Source organism: Solenopsis invicta, chromosome 2, assembly GCF_016802725.1.
Source record: "Solenopsis invicta isolate M01_SB chromosome 2, UNIL_Sinv_3.0, whole genome shotgun sequence".
NCBI classification, from domain to species: Eukaryota; Metazoa; Arthropoda; class Insecta; order Hymenoptera; family Formicidae; genus Solenopsis; species Solenopsis invicta.
This window is the reverse complement of record NC_052665.1, coordinates 10789392-10809973: the sequence shown is the minus strand read 5'-3', so window position 1 is coordinate 10809973 and position 20582 is coordinate 10789392. Positions and strand designations below refer to the sequence as shown.

The window sequence follows — 20582 nt, the reverse complement described above, 5'->3', positions numbered from 1 at the left end:
AGCCAAAGCAGCGAGTATCGAATTAATTTGCAAAATTAATTGCTCGCTCGCAATTTCGTCGGAGGTAGTAGCAGCTCTGGCTCGTTCCAGTTGAGCGAGCGTCTTTGCGCTATCTCTCTACGATGCATTTCCGCAAAAGTGGTTTGAGACTTTCGTGATAAAATTGTCAAAGGAGGACACAAGAAGCTTTTCGAGTGAGCGTCAGAAAATCGGGAATTGCAGATGCAACGGCGGAAACACAATATCCGGAGCGCGCAAAGCTCGCGCGCGAGAGAAAGAGCTTTATCGCACTTGTCTGGAAACTTGCCTAGCACCTACCTACCGCCTACCGTCGTGTCCGATGCAGGGAGGTTATTTTCGATGAGACCGAAAAATCCGACATACATGAGACACGCGGATTTCCAGGTGCCCATATATCGCTCGCTGCAAATTCCCGTCACTCCTTCACCACGTCTGCGAATACATGACATCCGCCATGTGCGCCGCATGGAGCGCTATCGAAGCTCCAAACGACGTAGTAGAACGATGATATCTTATTCATCAGATACGACGTTCAAGTGCCCCGTATAATTCGTATTCCGTATTGCAGCGAGAGAATAAATTTAGATCGAGTTTATCTCACTCTTACCTTATATCTATTTTAAGAATAAATCGCTTCAATTATATAATGATACAATTCATAATGATAATTTCATTGATTCATTCTGATAAATAAAATATATGAATATAAAAATATAGAGTACGAGAGACATTGAAAGAGACACTCGAGTTCTTTTATGTTCCTTGGATCGCTAAAGACTTTTCATCGTCTTCAATTGATTACTTAAAGGAGAGGGTTGGAAGGGAAAGACAGTTTTGCATTCGCGCTAGAAAATAGGATTCGTGATATAACTTGGTTATATCTTGTTTACTAAGATTGGAGGAAAGAAACACGTGGGACGTAATGCTCCGGATGCTCGTAAAAGCAAATAGCTTCTGAAATGCGTTCTGTCTACTTGCTTTTATAATACGAATGTATGAATGTCGACTGTTTCCATATGGACTGTTTCCACCTCCAATCTCTGGACCACACGACGAGTTATAATGACGATTAAATTTTAAAACATACACAATGCTTCATACGGAATGTTTAATATTTACAATTATCAATTTACTCGATATACTCATTTATATTTGTATTTGATTTATAATTCACACAACTTTTTTTTCACTTGCACAAACATATTTGTCTTTTCGCTCATTTATTTTCTCAGAATGTGTAGGAGATATCGCATGAAATCACGGTAGGATGATATTCTCTTTATTCTTTTTTTAATCTTGTATAAAAATCAAATTTTGTAAAAAAAAATATAGTACACTACTCGTGAGTTATTTTACCCTACAAAAAAGATAAAAAGCCAGAAAAACTTATGCTCCAGTCCAAGATTACAATTCCATATTTGTGACATGTAGGTAACATGTGATAGCTTGAGTATTCCAACCGCGAATATTTCCATATGATAATAAAAGTAAATCAAATTGGACATACAGTTAACCTACGTGTAGTACAAGAGGAAATTGGATTACAGCCACAAAAAATTCGTTAACGTACAATGGTCGTAAAAACAGAAAAATACAAATCACGGACTTTTTGCGTGGATTTTCGTTTCGCGTACCCAATGTCTCGCGTTACTCATAAACTTGCTAAATTTTTGTTTTGTTCCGTGCGTGTGTATGTGTGTGTGTGTGTTTTAAAGAAGTAAACTCTGTTATTTAATTTTTTTACTTTCAAACTTCAATTTTTTTTTATGTATAAAAGTAATAATTTTCAACCATCTTGTAGAAATCCACACGCGAGTCATGCGAGTTATTTGCGTATCTTTGTTTTCGTTCATAATCCAAATAACTAACTTTTTAATTTTTCAAGATAATCAAAGAATCTGCAATACATATTATGAGGCTACAAATATCACTAAAATGATTGATTTTATTGATTCGATGTTGCTCCATCAGAGTCACCTCGTCACTTTATTCGCTTGCCAGCGAATTACTTATCGTCATTCGTTTCACTTGTCGACAGACACATATATTTCTCTTATTTCGCATTGACATTTGAAATGTGCCAACTGCCAAGTTAGTTAAACATCTACAGCACGAGAGCTGCGTGCACGTTAAAAGGATTTCGAATTTCCTACAACTTTAGCACATAAAGAAGCGCGCGGTATATTCCGGGCGGCTAAACTCCTTTTATGATTCATTTTCAGATTTGGAATCACATATATATATTTTTTAATTGAAAAAGTATAATCCCATTTTGCCAGGTCCACAGGGTCGTAAACGGAACGATTCGGCTCTGTGGACCTTCTGCGTGGACCGTTATTCTATTTTCCATCAAATTTTTTCAGCACACCTTTCGACAAGTGCCAGGATTCAACAGCGACATCGATTTTTTTTCCCTTTCTCCGCCGGCTTGTTACTCCATTATTCGCTTTGTGATCGTACGCGAGTTTTACGCTCGGCGGGACGGCGCTTTAATTATCTTCGATCGCGTTTTCGCCACGAAATGCCATATGTGAAGTCGCTGAAAATTCCATTTGCCGTACGACAGCGATTATTGCCTTACCTTTTTGCTGACAAGTGCACGAGTGTCGCGTATAAATCACCGGAAAGAGAGAGAGAGAGAGAGAGAGAGAGAGAGAGGGAGAAAAGGACGACGCGACGTGGTGCATGAGAGGCGTGTAGTTTGATAAGAAAATTAACGCTGGAAATAAACGTTAACGTGACATTTTATTACTCGAGCGACTTAATGTGACCTGATTTATACTATGCCGCTACGAAACAAGAGCTAGTCACATGATGGTCTCTTTTGTGTAAACATTTTTTTTATATTTTAATATTTACGACTTGCGAAATGCATTTACTCTCAATAAAATAGCTTTATGCATAATACTTAACTAATCAAATTGCAGAGTTGCAAAATTAAATTTCAAAGTATCTACGTTGTACGGAACGTTTATTTATTAGGTACGTCGTCGTTCACACAAATTTCAACATCAATTCCCTGTTGCGTTAAAAGAATTTAATTATATTTACTATTTCACGAAAGTTTGTGGCTCTACAGTGCTTGTAAAAAAAAAAACTCAAATCTAATTTTTATAATTAATGTTCACGTGGCTTTCCAAGATGTCTGAAAATAACTGCTATATATTTTTTAACAACGCTAAAGATTATAAAATATAGCAATTCGTTTTCGATACTTAAATATTATAAAATCAAATTACAATGAAAATAGTGATGGAAACGTTTAAATCTTTAAAATACTAGAGTAAAAGAAGCAGCTTATTAAAAAAAAAGTTTAATAGTTTCATAATGGTTCAAGTTTGATATAATATTTAATAAAAATTTTCTTTTATCCCTCGAAAACATCCATCTTGCAGTTTCTCGCGATACCTATAACTTCTCACGTTAAAGTTTCGCATAGATACGACAACGCGACATATGTCTTGCGTAAAGCACGTCAGTGAAGTATCTCACCGTAAAGTCCGGCGGAGTATTATTTCTGGCGGACTCTCGGCGATCGTGACGCGCAGTTGTCTCGGGTGTCGTAAAAAGGTGTGGTCGGCTTCCTTATCTTCAACTTGCTTGTCCGGTCGGCAGGGTCACAATTTTCGTGCCGAACCTTTCTTATCTCTCGATAGACCTCGATGCATCTTAAGGCCAAATTTGTAATAATTCATCGTGTTAATCTTGGAAATAATCTTGGAAATACGCTTGGTAAAGACGCTTTTGAGATAAAAGTATTGTTTCAATTATTTAGTATTTCGTTAAGCATTACCATGATTATATATTTGTCCTAATATGTAATAGTTATACCATACATATAGAAAGTCCGAGAAAAGATACGTAATCCCTTCAACGATTATGCTATATTTTACAGTAACTTACAACTTGAGAAAACCGATGGAATGTATTTTCGAAAGTTGCGTTAATGCTTGCAATCTTGCCAAGTTAATGCCACCATTGCTCCAGGTAGTTTCCGATTCTCGAGAAGCGATACCTACGAAAAGTTTCCTTAAAATTGAAAACAAAATAAAAGTGTTGGACAAAAAGCAAAGCAAGTATTTGAAGCTTAATGAGAGCAAATGTTTGCCAAAATTGCCAAGTATTTTTTGCAGCTATGCTTTCCACTACTTTCGCGGAAAATTCGTACCCACGAGAAATACGAGCAAAGTGGTACGTGGAAAGAGCCGGCGCACTGCCGAGACTGTAGGAAATTGCGTGGCATCTCCTTTCTTGAAACTGCACTTGCTACCTCGTTCTCTAACAAGATGCTACAGATAAATGAGTTGAAATATGAGGCCGTTGTTTTCAATGAAGGTCGCGGCCACAATTACACGACTGCGAATGTACCTGCGGAGGCAGTTGTGTATTTTTATACACAACTACGAGAAAGAAGAGTTACCCTACATGGCCCACATCATGGAAAAAAGTGAATCGATTGTTCCATCTGGCACCTTTACGTAGAATACCTATACGAAACTCGAAAACGCGTTTGGAAAGGTTACGATTGGAAACGACGGGTCGTTACTTTCCTCAAAATTTTTCACGTGTTAAATATTGTTATACGTGAGAGAAAAATTGCGTATACAAAAATCAACTAATACTTAACATAGTAAAAAACAAGCGATAATTCTTTTAATAAAAAGTGAATGTTAGTCTTTTTTCGTACAATTACGAGTATGTTACACTCCTATACGTATAATGGTCTATAACTTATAAGAAATTCCCTTCTTATAGAGGTTCAAAGACAAATTCCTTTTCACATGACATGGCTCATCCAGTGGAAGGAAGCCATTAGCTTTCGAGTCATTCTCACGCGGAACAAAAGCTGTGATACACTACCCGGGCAGAATATTATCCAGCTAACATCTACCAAAAACAATCCTTATTCATTCCGAGTATTAGCGAGTATTTCGCAGTGTCCACGAAAACTTTCGAGTGACATCAAAAGTTGAGGGTAGCGTTCCAGATAGAAATTACTGATATTGGTGTGCGGAGACCAAAAAAGATGAAAAGAGGAAAAATTTGAGGCGAAAAAGTAAAGTTGAACAGTACCGGAGGGATCGAGAGAAAGAGAAAGAAAATACACGAGAGAAAACGAATGAGAGGATATCAACAACTACCGTTTCCTCCGGCTGATAATCGAAAATTTCAAACATGACGTGAAGCGAAGACGAATTTACGGTAACAAGAATTTACTGAAAGAGAAAGAGAAAGAAAAAGAAAAAGAAAAAAAAGAAGAAAAAAGTTAGATAAGCGAGATAAAAATTTAGTAGTATTCAACTTTGATTCCCTGAATATTTTACGATAAAAAAAGTCGACAAATTGATCAAATAGTGTGGGGCGTGTATCTTTCTTCTACGATAGTTTTTCTTTTATCAATGATCTGTAATCAGCCGCCTGACTCACTTAATTTAACGTGAAACAACAAATGGATAGATGAGTAATACTTCCAGTGGTCCTCGTAATATCCGATAATTGGCACTTGATATTCGCGTAAAATTGCGCAGTTAAGACTTCCCAACATTCAAGTCACGTCGCCTCCTCTATTTCTGTCTGACCTTAATTAATGTAAAATATTCGTGCCTATATTTCATATCCATCGTCCTCTGACTTCAATTATTATCAAATTATACGTTTAATATGTAATGCAGCATTATCAAGATTTCATTCTCTATACAATTTGTTAAGTTTTATATATCGACATATATATATATATACACACACACACACACACACACACACACACACACATACACATATACATATACATATATCACGTGCGTCGAATCAAAGTCGTAACGAATGGATAAATGCTCCTTTGAATCGAGATATAAAATCCTTAATTGAAAGATATCAAATAACGTTTTTCCAGCTACAACGCTTTGTGTTTTAATTAATGGTTAGCATGAAGGTATAGTTATATATACATATACATATTTTATACATATATCGCCTTTCTTTTTGTTGATTCGCTCCAGTTCTATATTTCTCAAACGAGCAAATATTTTTTTAATTAGCAATAGTGTAGACCTCGATTGGAAGAAACGTGTATTTGTAGAGAGTCTCACCTTTCGCACATACTCGACGTTAATTGAAGGTCTTCTCTCGCATTATTGAAATTGGCTACATTCCAGATTAAAAATGACAAAATTGACGCGTATACATTGAAATTTAATAATATTGTAATTAAATTTCTATGCGAGAAACATTTTACGTGAATAATCCTTGGGTAATAAATATTAATATCGCATCACGTACAATGACTAAAAATACACTAAAATAAACGCGAGATTTCGAAGAATGCCAGAGTATATTATAGCGACAAGCTGAAAGCTTACGAAAAAGCTCACTGTGAAAAAAACGACCTTCCAAAAATTCAAACAAATTTTTATTTCGATGAAACGTAGCCATACGACGAATCTCATGTCTACACCGCGCACCGGCGTGAAATGGGAGCGATAGACACCGCGTCGATGATCAGAGTAACCGTTGAAAGATCAAAGATAAATGAGAGATGGTGCGGCTGTCTTTCCAAGGCGATCAATAATCTTTCCGCTTGTATAAATAGCCGCTATTGATTTTCCACTTTGCAACGTATTCTTCGTTTGCCTTCTCTCATCGGATCGCCCCGGCCTTCAATATTTCAGAGTGAGCATTGTGAAAACAAACAACTCGCTTCTTCATTGCAGTCTCTACGAGTAATATATAGATAAGAGATAGTTGGACCAGCAAACAAATTAACCGGCGCCATACGAGTCGAAGTATATAAATTTAATTAAATATCATTGCATTTTAATAATCACGTACACGAAGATTACGACGTGGAAATCTTCCTGCACTTGTTGCACTGTTGTTGCTTACATATTAATGGTGCAAGATATTTTAAGTAATTCGTTAAAAAAAAAAAAAAAAAAAAGTTTGTTGTAATTAAAGTTTGTAACAATAAAACATATCGATTAGTTATTTACTATTTTAATCGAAGCTCAAGGCTTCTCAAGAAAAAAGTTGGAGTTTCGAAGTTGATTATATAAAATTTAATACATTCCGATGGTGCAACGCATCGTAAATCTGCATCAGCGTTGGGCGTTCGTTACCGCCAAATTTACTACACCGCCGCGAAGCATTCTCAACGTGCATTTCCTGGTTGTTGTTCCAGTTTGCACCCGATACCCCCTTAAATTTACGTTTGTCCTTGTCTGGCACATAATGTACGCGAGAAGTTTCAGGACACGCTATGCGTGTTACGCGGAACGCGTAATTCTAGATTCAGGAAATTGTGGGCTACGCGTCTATAAACTCTTTATAATGTCACGGAATAAGCCGGAACGAAGCTTTAAGGCAATTTTCTATTTACTCTTGTATTCTCTCACGCAAGGAAATTACAATCCTTTGTTACGTTCAATTCGATTTTACGCTCACAATAAACGTAATGCCTGTGCCTCGTAAACTTTTGAAATAAAACGTACGTCACGCGATTATAATTTGCAAATTCATTATCATTACCATTTTAAGAGATTCGTGTTGTAACAAAAGTCTCTGACTTGTCTCGATCGCGGAAAATCGTAGGAAGCAAGGGCATAATGCCGTCTAATGTTGTCTCAAGACGACGCGTTGATCCAGAAAGCACGGTTGGAGCAGGGGTCAAAGAGTAATCGAGAGTCGAAGAAAGTCGAAGGTGACTGCGCAAACCGCGTCAAAGAGCACCATGTTTCTTTTCAATAGTCTCTTTGCCTTTTCTCCATGTAATAAAATAGAAATGTCTTTGTAAAAAATATTATATATGCTATCCTTTTACTGTCGGAAAAGATTTCTGTTCTACAAATACAAAACTACACGCATTTAAAGATTAGAAATTTGTGAAAAAATTTTTTTTCAACATTTTTTTTTTAAATACTTTTAATCCAGATTATGTTGAGAATAATAAAATAATCTTTATTATTTGGAGATAAAAATATACGACGTTCATGTATAATCACGCGGTGTTGTTTTCATAAAAACTGCGTTTATTCTAGAATTCAATTATTATAATAAAATCCTGCTTTCAGTTTGTTGAATCTTTCTCTAACAATAAGTAGTGTTTTCTTTGAAATTACCATCGAGCCAAGTATAGAGAGTGATTCTTGTAATGCGTCATTAACACTTTTATTTGTGAAATACTCGAAAAAAGAACATATGCAAATGTGCATAGTCTCAACATATTTCTTTCTCTTTGGAATTGTTTCTTTTTGTTCCGTATACTCGTATTTCGGTCGCTCGCTAGTGGCGAGCCCGCTGCTTTCCATTCTCCCATCGATACGTCGATTGAAAAGTGTTGAACGCTATAGAAAACTCGTTGTTGGCTCGTGTTCCCTCTCGCTGCGTGCGATCGGATAATATGTTCTCGACGTGAACAATCGCTCTAGTCGCTCGAGTCGCTCGGCTCGCTTGCACCATATCATGTCGGGAAAATGAAAAAAAACAACGATCGAACTGCAAGGCGAATAATCGTCTCAACTCAACGTATCGCGATCCCGTTGAGACGTTTCAAGTCTCAAAGCTTTATTACGACAGGATCCACGAGGATGTGCAGCAGATAAAAGCAATCTTCTTTATCGGGTTACAGTGACGCGTACGACGAGAGTAAATATTATACATGTAGATAATGAATCTTTTTACAGCGGCACAACTCTTTCCCACGAAAAATTCATTTCGTCTCCCTCTAAGCGTAACCGGATTTAAGAGTCAGCAATTATTCTTGTTTGCGTTGTTCTCCACCGACTTCAGCACGACTCTAGCACCGTAAGCCCATTTTTGCGCATGTGTGTGTTCGCGAGTCAAGTCCCGTAAGTTAAGGAGACCTGGGCGTTCCCGGTGGTTTCTCAAGGACGTGCCATTCCCCTCGTCCTCGTCCTCGTCGATTTACCGATGACGCGCACAGTCAATTAGATTTCTCTGTCTTCCTTTACCGCGTTTTTATTCTATCCCGAGGGGGTGAACATTTTTCAGTTTTGCTCTCGCTCGCGCCACGGTCCAAGAGAGCGTGATTTTTCTGAAATTTTTCCTCAAGTCTCACTTTGCTCGTTACTTCGTCATTAAATCGTCTGATTTAATTCCGTGCTGCTTTACGCAACGACTCCTTTGCGAATTTTATCGGCCTGCTATCGCTGCCATCTTTCATCCCGGCAGCGTGCGCATTCGAGGATTCGATGAAAGCGGCAAGAAACTTTATTTAATTTTTTCCATTGATCCAAGCAATCCTTCCAATTTCTTTAATATTAAGAAAAATTATTAAGAAAATTTGGTGCTCCGCGCTCCGCATCATCCGCGATTTATGCGATTTATTAAACATAAATAGCACATCGATTATTTTAGAATGAAAAGTATTATTGTCGAATGCGCGCTTAAAAAATATCCGCTTACTTCACGTATTGTTAGTCGTTTGCTAAAGAATCGCGAACTTGATCCGCTTTGTAAACTGTACGATGTGGATGTATCGCTATCACGGGAGCAACCTTTATTCTTGGGAACTTGTGTGCAGTTCGTAATTCCCAGAATACCTCTGTATCGCAGCTAAGACGAATTCATCATGTGTACAAATCCATAAAAATGTTGAACGATATAACATCGAGATTTTCAAACTTCAAGTCAATTTCTATCATATTTTCACCGTTAATGCCACGTACACGAAAAGAATCACGTCAAGTATAAAGTCGTTATTACTATAATTACACCTGTAATGTGTGTCGCGTTTATTATCTTACAATTAGAAATAATATCATAGAGAAAATTGTTCAAATTCTTGTAAAAAGAAGAAAAGATGTCAGGCGATCAAAAGAAACGAAACAATGAACGCGAGAGAAAGTTCGGCGGAAAGTGCACTTCGAACAAAGCGAGTTACTGCAATCGAGGACTCTGCGAGACGTGTCACTGCGGATATAGAACTCGCTCGTACTTTTAGCGGGACAAACTCTGAAAGAGTTCGTTAGGATATGTCGAGGTTTGTCTTTGAGGAACATGTCTTTGACACAGAGTGTCAGTTCAGGAACGAATTTCCGGTTCGCAACATCGCCAACTATGGCTTTCGATTCTAATATCAGATTTCTTGTATCAGACACGTGCCTAAGCAATGTACTCTTATTGATTTTCCAAAACGTTCGTGCTAAGCAGGCTAAGCTAGACACTTTTCACGCAAGTTCTTGTAATATTTGCTACTGTGACATTTTACGGTCATTCTAAAACGACAATCTAAGATGCAGTATTCCAGATTGAAAAATTCCTGCAACATATTTCTACAGAGCGATTCACCGAGTATTGGCCTTCGACTTTACAACGTTCCTTGCTCGAGGGCATAATGTCATAGGGGAAGTGAATTTCCAGATAGCTGTAATTCCAAATATCGCATGTTGACACATCTTGTCACAAAATTGCTATCCTTCGTAAGAAATAAAATATATTTTCAAGAGAAAAACGGAACGTTTCAATATTACCTAAAAAATTATTTTCACCAGCGCGCAGCGTAACACCAGGTATTTTGACAATCAACAAAAATTAGAAATGCGGGGATACCCTGCGAGTTTACAGGTTAATAATATTCCTTGAAACGGAACGCGCAATTACAGTTACAACGGTTACATTTAATTAGATTGACGTGTAAATTATAACAAAAACTAGTTCACCTCGATAGCTTAATCGTGCAACGGGACAGAATACTGATCTAATTTATGTCCACCGAGATTATATCGCGTCAATCTAGCGAATTATGAAATTACATCTACATGGCGATTCACGTACGTTTCTACACTACCGTTCACAAGTGTAATTTCACTGATCAAATTTTATCGTATTCTCTTTACACACGTACATACGTAGAGTGTAAAATTTTTAGCCATCAATATCACTGCAAGTCCAGCATTTACCAGATTGAAATTCGCTCTTCTTCAATTTTCATTTTTTTATTAATTAAGAAGGAGGTTACAAAGTGACGAAACACTTTTGAGTGATGATGTAGCAACCGTGAAAATGAAATGACCGCATGCAGCGGCCGCACGCAGTTAGTTTATCTAACTACAATTAATTTACACTATCGCGTTACTTAAACACCGATAAACACGAGAGTGTCACCAATAAATATAATTATTCATATGTATGATGAATAATTTGAAACGTATAAATGCGGAAATTGCATTATAGGGATGAATCACTAATGGATGAATAACTAATGATAATAATTCTGTTTTAGCGCACCCGTGCCAGAATGCAAACCCGAGAACAGATCGGCCGCCAGAGGCCCCGGAGGACGGCCGGCTCCGCTGTTGCGATCCAGAACTCTACCGGCTATCGTCGTACCTGGCCTCAATATACTCCAAGCTCAAATCGATGCTCGTTACAACGGTGACTATTAGAGCAATTAAAAATGATAGATTTGATCCTCTTCCGCGAATGCCTTACAAGTATTTTCGTACAAGTATTGTAATCATTGTTGTTTAGATCCATCTGTTATACATAATGTGATAATGTTTCTCTTCTACGATCGTTGCTTGCAGCTTCTCCTTTCGCGTTTCGAGTACGCAGTAATCTTAAAACGCTCCTCTGTCATCCTCTCTTCGCTGGCAATCCGCTTTTGGTACGCGCGAATACGGAACAGCTCTTTTCCATTGTTCCGTCATATTTCTCCATATGTTTCTCTTCGCGACGCATATACGACGCGATACGATTAAATTAATCGTAAATTAATAAATAAAAAAAAAACGTAGTAGTAAATAAAACAACATTCGTCTCGTTATATTTGTATGAGTATAATTTAATTCTCTGCACGTCCGTCGTTAATGCATTATCTATCTCACTGTGTAAACATAAAAGCATTTCGAGACCGCAACAAAGAGTTTCTCGATATTTATCAGTATTTAGTGGTAAATTTGAAAAATTGTTCAATAGTAGAAATGTTGCGTTTGGCGCGCTAAAGCAGCTCCTCTCACATTTAATCATGGTCATCTTTCGCTCGCATTCAGCGGTAACAACGGGGATATCGGTCGTTCCACCTTCCACGGACAATACGACAAAGCGTGGAAGCACAGCTTCCCATTGTACCAAGCTTCTTACGCCAAGAATATCCTTTACGGACGACACGATAGGTAAGGTACTAAGAATTTATGGGATAAGTCATAGAATGGACTCTTGAGTTTATATTGGACTCGAAGCGCCAGTCGCGTTTACGCTTCAAAAACTGATGTTCTTGACTACGCTTGACTACTTTCGCAGCCTTATGTCACGTTTTTAAGCTCTTTCTCTCTCTCTCTCTCTCTCTCTCTCTCACTCTCTCTTTCTCATTCTTCCCGTTATGCATGCGAATTTAAGTAGACCTGATAGGAGATTGCCAGTTTTTCTATTAAGATTATTTAAACAAATTAGATACAATGTATATTAATTCCATCATGTAATTTCCTCTTAATGTATCTATATAATGCAGAGTCCAAGCATGTCAATAACAGAGTTATTATTATGCATCATTGAAAACTGAAGAATTTAAGTTCAGTGAATTTGTACAGTTCAAAACAGGTAAAACGTAACGATTTCGAACGATATTTACAGTCACATTATTGCAAATATATTGTTCTTTGGTACAAAATAATCAATACTTTCTTTTCAACATGATGTTTGTACATATCTCAAATTTAATGAAAATGTAACGCGCTGTGTTTTAACAATAAAATTATAAACCTTGTTTTATCATTGACAAAATCATTTATCGTTCAAAATGTGTTTCATGTTTTATAAACATTCTCTCTTTTTTAAAAAGAAAAAAAAGTATATTTTGTTTCTAAAAATTGTCTAGATAAAAAAACTTGATCGAAATGCAATAACCTTTTAATAAACGACATGACAAATAAAATTCCTCCGTTTCGTACAGGCGTATAGTCGCGAGTCGTGAGTCGCGAGGGTGTCGAGAGAGTTGCGAGGGGATATTGACTTCCAGGAAGCAGAGGATCGTTGATTGCGCGCTCTATGTGTAATTCTTCATATTGGATTTCCTCTGTGACAGAGCGCCGTGTCTCCGACTCCGGTCCAGCGAGCAGAGAATCCTCCAGAGAACATTCAGCGAGAAGCGGCAGGCTGAGCACCAGTAGCATCGGTGGCTCGCAGCCTCTCAACAGGCTCGCGAGGCTCTTGAATCAGCGGCCGAGCTTCACGCCGAGCGATGAAATTCCACGACGGCTCTCCTGGGAAAGGTACGTCAGCGAAGCTGCCCCAACTGCCCCGTGCCGTGCATCCCAAAGTTACGTGTTCGCCGCACGAAAATCAAATCGCCTCGTCTCTCACAATCAAATGACCACCAACGACTAGATCCGAGCTGACCTGACTTGACCCAACTTGACCGTTAAAAGGAACGGAACAAACGGAATCAAATTTCATATTTCAGATAACGACGAGACAATCAAAACTCCATCTTTCAAGATGGAATATTATATAAGAAACTTCGAAGAAAAATATTTCGTGTAACGAACGAATGGAGCAGGCTCCAACCAGCGAACGCAAAGAGATATCAGTTAGAATCAATAGAATACGAAATTAGATGGAAAGCCAATAGACAAACGTTTCGCTCAGCCGCGGCGCGCGGAACTGCTTAATAATCACACTCTGCATTTGCTTTGCAAAGTGTCCTCACCAAACCAGAATTAAATTTCAGCCCAGTAGTATCAGCCCATAAAATGCTAAAGAATCGCACGATTCTTTAATGAAATACCAACGAATAAACTCCAATTTTTTTCCAAGCTTTTATCTCGAGCTTTATATCTCGAGCGAAATACGAAGCTATAACTGACTCTCCCGACTACGATACATCTACATTTGCCTGTTTGAAGAAATGTTTTTATTCGCGATACGATCCAACATTTATTTCGCGAGACTATAGAAATATTAGATTGTTGAGCAACACCTTGGTAAGTAACGATGCGCATAAATCGCTCAGGCTTAGCAAATTCTCCTCCGGAAATGACGGCGATAAGTCATCTAAATGATAAATGATTCTAGAGAAGTACTTGTATTATAAGAGATATCGTTTCTTAGAGAAAGCTACTGAAAATAGGAGATCCGTTCAGACGTATAATTATAGCCATGTACGCGTTCCATAAAATATTATGATTGTTCTCTTTGGCAAATAGGGCACAAGCGTCAAGTTTCTCATTGAAATCGATGATCAGTGAACATGGACGGGTAAGAACGGACAGTTTCCTAGTTAGTGATACTATTGTGAGTATGCTTTTATCGATCGTGTCGATGAAAAGCGCTTTGATAGATTTCCTGTTTCGTGTAAAGTGGAGAAAAAGCAATTTTCCTCAACACATTCCTATTTCGAAAACACAAGTGCCCGATCTCTCTCGGAAAGATTAGCTTAGCTTAGCTTAGCTTATCGTAGCTTATCGCTCAACCAAAGCTATCCCTTCGATATACAGTCTCGATATTGTTATTACGCGTGGTTTGAATTACGAAACAATTTTCAATCTTCCCAATTAAAAATACAAATGTCACAGAGTTTTTTCAAGAAACGACGATACGATTCGACTGCGACGAGGGAGAATCAAGGACAATTACGCAGACTTATCACGATGGAAGTAATAGGCTTTCTTTGAAACCACGTTAGTTTTAATGCGAAAGAAGCATCATATCGTGGAGTTAAACGCGATTAGCCTAGGGCATATCCCTTTGTCCTTCCTATCTCTTGTTGATGCTCTTTACGCAATTTCGATTTCCTTAATTTAAACATAAATCAAGTCTTTTATCTTAAGCGTGAAAGTGATTATTTTTCTTAACTTGGGACGGTTGACTCGTATCATTAGCTTTTTTTTTTCTAACAAAAGTTTCTCGCCCTTTCAGTTTTAATAAAAAATATGACGTAGAAGTAAAACTCTGTACTTCTTAATTCTGAGCTCATATTTATTTGCTATTATTTTCATGACAACTGGATTTCGATTGGATTCCTCGTGGACTTAATTTTCAAACAGCAAATATCGAATTACAGTTTTGACACTGATAGTAACATTGTATTAATTTTTTCATACTCTCACAAAGTTTTGCTTTTGTACCTGTACTTCACTGCATTTAAAAATGTTTCTTTCAGAGAATAATGTTAGTATTATACACTATAAATAAAAGAAACGCATACAAAGCACACGTAAATAATGTAATTTAGCACGACGCCTACATAAAACATTCAAATACCATGTGATAATGAAAATTAATTTGAAAATTTGCAATTGTAAAAATTAAAAAATGATTATTCGGTCTTCTGGTCTCGTGTTGAAATTAATTTGTTATGCATTTCATATTATATTATCAGTTTGGTTTTTGAGATTCGACTGACCGACGAGAATTTAACTGATTCTTTACATAGTAGCGTAATTACATAGTAGCGGTTATACATTATAATCAAGATACAAAAGATTTAATTTTTGTTAGAAAGGTATAACGATGTCGAGCGTGGGTGTAGAGCATAGCCTATAGCCTATAGCCTATAGCCTATAACCTAGTACAGTCTATTCCGAGTCATCTGGCATCTTCATTATACTATAAATGCGCGTATGTGCTCTCTCTCGGTGATATTAAATTACCGTCACCTCGGCGGTGGTAGGTCGACGGGAAAACGCTTGAAACGAGGAAAAGCACCCTGTGCCGCGTGCATCAGCAGTTCGTGCGAACCGCGCCCATGAAAATGCATCGATCGCTTGATTTACGATCCTCCGTCACATCAACGCGTCATTCACACGGACGGAATTTCCCCTGCCTCCCCCTCCCCTTCTTCGCTGCTATCACAGAAGGTTCCTTTTTCATCACGGATTACAAATTTTTTTTATTTACAAAATTTTTCAATTAAATAGAGAATACACCGAAAAATGTAAGCAAATAGAAAATGTAAAGAAAAGATTAACTTGGATTATCTATTTGTCAAAGAAAGATGTAGAATATAGAAATATTTGGTGAAAAAGGTCTATTATTAAACAATTTCCTTTTTTTTTTCGTCAACCTGCCCGTTACTCGTACTAATCAGATAACATCAATTAACAGACGTGACTATAGTACGAGTTCCTGTCTACCAAGAAGCAGTTCAATCGACAGCGTGGCGGAATGGGGATTGACAGGCATAGGGACCGTCGGAAACAACGGCGTGAGTGCCGGCAGCAGTTACGGCCTATTTGTCGAGCACCCACCACCGAGAAGAAGTCCGAGCCCGCTGTTGGGAGTGAGAAACGATAGACTTAGCATAGTTTCACCCAGCGTCGGCAGAAGGGTGAAAGGACACAGGGCGATTGTAGGTAAGCCGTTATTGAGAAAATGCAGCGATAAACATTTTACGAAAAAACCCGGTGAGAAAAGTTGGCGAGGTAGGTGGAGTCCACGTTTGAGAGAAGCGTTTCTTTCTTCTCCCTTCTTAAACTGGAAACGTTTTCAAAATTTCTAATTTGAAAAGTTAATTAATTAATTAATTGGATGGCAGTGCCTAATCAAAGAAGAGACGTGCTGGTGCCTGGCGTAATTTTATGTAAATTATTAACCGGGTCGTGGCGCTATTTTACGCCAAGAACTGCAATATCTGCAAAATTAGTACGACAGCTCACTCAGGCACGTAATATACAAAACACTCGATATATATATAGTATTCATTTCTCACGGTGTATTATATCTTGGTATATCAGTTTGATAGTATACCTACTACCGATTGCGAGAAATTCTTGTTCATTTGAAGAAAACAGTAACAAATTTATTTGCGAGCAGCGACTCAAAAGACATTAATCGCTTTACCTTTATACGCTTTATATAAACGGGTCGTAACGTCTTAGAGACTTACGCGAGAGATTTTACGCGCGAAAAGAAGAATTTGTAATTAAAACGTAGATCAAATAAATTTTCCCTTTGCACGTTAATAAACGAAGAATCTTGGTTTTACATTATCAGAGTAATGAGTTTTCAACAGCGCCTTGCGCGAAACTTGCACCAGCAGATTTAAATGATTGATTAATCTATCTATACGGAGTTTACAACTTTCGCGGTTAATCGCGTTCAAGCGAATCGTCATCGCTTGTAATTTAATATATGATCAAAGTTGCAATTTCTCAATAATCGTCCGTAATAACGTAACGGCGAAAGTTGTAAATTTCAATTATCCATCGGCTGATTGCAGTTTCATATGCAGCTCAATTAACACACGCTTACTATTTCTAATTATTTTCTATATAATCTATATACGTACAAACAGCATATAATATTTATTGAGAAAAACACGCATGTGCGTATAACGACCTAAAAATGTTCAATAAAGGAGGAGCGAAAACGCAATATAGACAACTTTACGACATATCGTCAAAAGGACAAAGAATATTTTATGGCATTGTAGGATCGCTTTTTTTTAATACTTGTCTATAAAAACGACTACGCAATATAAATTAAATACAGGTACGCCAGATGCAGAGGAGAGACTTGTTGACCCGTTTAACGATCTTTACTCGCAAACTCACCAAGTGAATTTTAATTTATTTTTATTGCCAGTAACATGCATCACGCTTTTAAAAGTTGCGTCAACGCGATCGATTAAAGAAACATTTGAAACATTGTGAAATAAAGTGCACGCACAATCGCAAGATGGCACGTTCTAAGAAGAATAAAGATACAACGGCGCGCGACGCCTCCCAAATATTCGATCTTTCTCCTTTTTCGGAGGGATAATACAGTTTGGTTTAACGAGACAAGTTTGCCTATAACCACCACTTATGATAAAAGTGTTTCTCGGCAACGCGCAACGTTCCGCTCAGGGGATAAGCCCATGGTAGAAAGTTTCGAGTCACCGAGGACCGCTGTGGCTTAAAGTTAAATTGCAAGAACGACATTGTTATCGGGATTCGTACGACTAGGATCTATTACGTTTACCACATTCATAATCATCTCGACAAATTGGAGAAATTGTCATTTTATAGATATTCCTAAACCGTAAGACATATGTATATCGATTTTATTCTTTACAAATTGTTTCTGAAAATTGTTTCTGAAAACTTGGAATTTTAAGAATATACTTAATACATTTGAAAAATTTTTTACTCTTTAAATGAAATAAAACTTTTCAATAGATATTATATACCACGTAGTTAGATAACGTGTGTTGAAATATTCTCATGTTATACAGTTTTAATCTCAATTTTCTACAAATTCAAATAGAGTATATTGGGAGTCGAAATTGTATTCGACATCAAACTATTGGAAATTATTGTTTTTTGTTTTACTTTAAAACAGTTTATTCTTTTATTTTATATTTTATTCGAATGATACTACGTTATTTCAACAAATCCGTCCGAATCTCATTCGCAATAGTATGAACTGTATATAAAAAATAAATAAAATAGCGTATGATAAATTGTCCAGAATATCGAGATGCGTTTACCGTAACCTGAATCAATTTCAACGATACTCATCAGGGGATGTGACGATATCCGGATTATCTTGTATTTATAATTATGTATGATGTACAATACAATATATTGTCTTGTAGATTGCACGAACGATATGAACAATATAAACTGCAATTTTGTTTTTTTATGTTATAATTTATCTTGGACGATCCATACATTTCGGGATAGAAATTTGTAAATTATATAATGATAACTTTCTCTACTCTTGATCAGTAAATCTATCTAAAATATTTTACAAAAAAATAATAATTTTCTCTCTTCGTACTATATTTATAATGATTTTTTTTTTCTCATACCGAATCGCAGTGAAAGATAATAATATACCACCCGTTTGACCGACAGGTTTTAAAATATATATCTAAAATTTTATAGGTGTATTATCTGTATAAGAGTAAAAGAAACTATATATTCACACAGACATTGAAATAAAGAAGCAGTAATAATTTATTTCGTCAATTTGAATTACGTAGTCGTAGCGGGGACGACAGGTTGAAATAATCGGCAAAATAATGGGTTTAATAATTTTCCGCATGAGCAGTGCTCCAGCCAGTAGAGCTTATCCGGTAGAAGCGGGGCAGCCTGCGGAATGGTGAACCCTATTACAGCCTCGCACACGGTGGTGCTCGATTGCGCCTGAAAGTGTTGAAACCAGAAACCTTGGGCAAGAAACACCTGAGGCGAGACGCGCGATGTACCTGCCCAGACAGGTCACTCCTCACAGCCAATCGTCTGCCGCGCTTTGTTTACGTCCTTCTGTCTTGACGAAGGAAGGAAGGAAGGAAGGAAGGAAGGAAGGAAGGAAAGAAGGAAGGAAGGAAGGAAGGAAGGAAGGAAGGTGTTCGCTATCGCGAGTTGCACGTCTGAGCGACCTGTACAGTTCGCGGCGATCGCTTCTGCGCACTCGGTGCTCCTACTAAGAAAGGTTCGCGATGGTGAACAAAGAAGACCAGTTGTCACGCGTGTCGATAGGCCCCACGCTTGTTCCATGCGCGATCGCGTCGCGGTGCCCTTAAATCGCGATCGAAAGTCAGCCGGCGGCGGCGGCGACGGTTACTCTGAATTCGGCCATTTTCTTCAACCATCATCCTTTCCCTTTCATCCATCTCCTAGTTTTCCAATTTATTAAATAATTATTCCTCATTTCACATAGAAAAAGAAATGGAGTAAACGTCCTCAGCCAAGTGAAATCGTTGTTAAAAGTCAGTTTCTTCGGGTGTTTGATGGAATAAAGTAAGTGCGACGCGATTAATGAGAAAACGATAAATTTGGTTAAGGAACGAAACGTTGTGGGTGACTTGTGAGAAACGCTTACGTTTCTTAGTATAAACGACAGATCTACGATAAAAGAGAAGATGTGGAAAATTGAAGAGGTGCTGTGACATTCGTCATATCTATGACAGAGAATTTCCTTCTAGTGCTTCGAGAAGCAAATCGAACGAGTTCGACGCCAATGATACCGTTGAATTCTCAATCGGACGATGGTGGGTGGCATGGCGGGTTTCGAGGAACATCGGGCCGGGCCAGCCTCGATGAAAACTCGTCCACGAGCCACGACGCGCTGTCGCTCTATGAAAATGCACGAGGGGGAAGGGGGGCTGCTGCTGCTTTGAGGTAGAAGACCTCGCGCGGGCCGCATCAACGAATGCAACGCAACAACGAACGAATCGTCGTCGCGTCGGTGTAAACCGGTTTCTGCATTCGGTGCAACGACGACGTGCAACGGCGCCGCCGCCGGTAAGTTTTAACGAGGAGACGACGACGACGACGACGACAACGACGAATGCCCCCGTCGCCGTCGCCGTCGCCGTCGCCGTCGCCGTCGCGCCGCGCCGCGCCGGTTGATCCAATTACTCGGCGAATTGCAAGCGGTAGTTTTAGTTTAGCGAGGGGGACAACGATCGAATTACACTGATAGACCGCTCCGAGGCCGTCGCGTCAATCGTTTTCAATCGTGCCTCTCTGAGGCCATTTCAACAATCTTTTTGTTAAACCAATGATGCGTGCGATCAACACTTTCTAATTGTATAAACACGTATACCTCATCTTACACACCTAGAACGACTCATTCACTTGAAACCCTCTCCGCTCCGTCTCCATGTCAGACATTTA

General features: G+C 38.1%; 2 protein-coding genes across 10 annotated transcripts in view; one reads left to right on the top strand and one right to left on the bottom strand.

Annotated features, from left to right (window-relative positions):
• Positions 1 to 20582, bottom strand: part of LOC120356945 — a 111771-nt gene that overhangs the window by 12306 nt on the left and 78883 nt on the right. The gene's annotated exons all lie outside the window — the stretch shown is intronic.
• Positions 1 to 20582, top strand: part of LOC105195024 — a 77449-nt gene that overhangs the window by 24914 nt on the left and 31953 nt on the right. For 4 of the 6 annotated variants that reach the window (XM_026135529.2, XM_026135528.2, XM_039445912.1 and 1 more), the window contains 4 exons: positions 11261 to 11412; positions 12030 to 12152; positions 13061 to 13247; positions 16081 to 16328. In XM_026135529.2, the coding sequence (XP_025991314.1) occupies positions 11261 to 11412; positions 12030 to 12152; positions 13061 to 13247; positions 16081 to 16328 (710 nt within the window). Of the gene's footprint in view, positions 1 to 11260; positions 11413 to 11564; positions 12153 to 13060; positions 13248 to 16080; positions 16329 to 20582 lie in introns of those variants that run through there. The other 2 variants (XM_039445913.1, XM_011160225.3) reach the window with 2 other exon arrangements.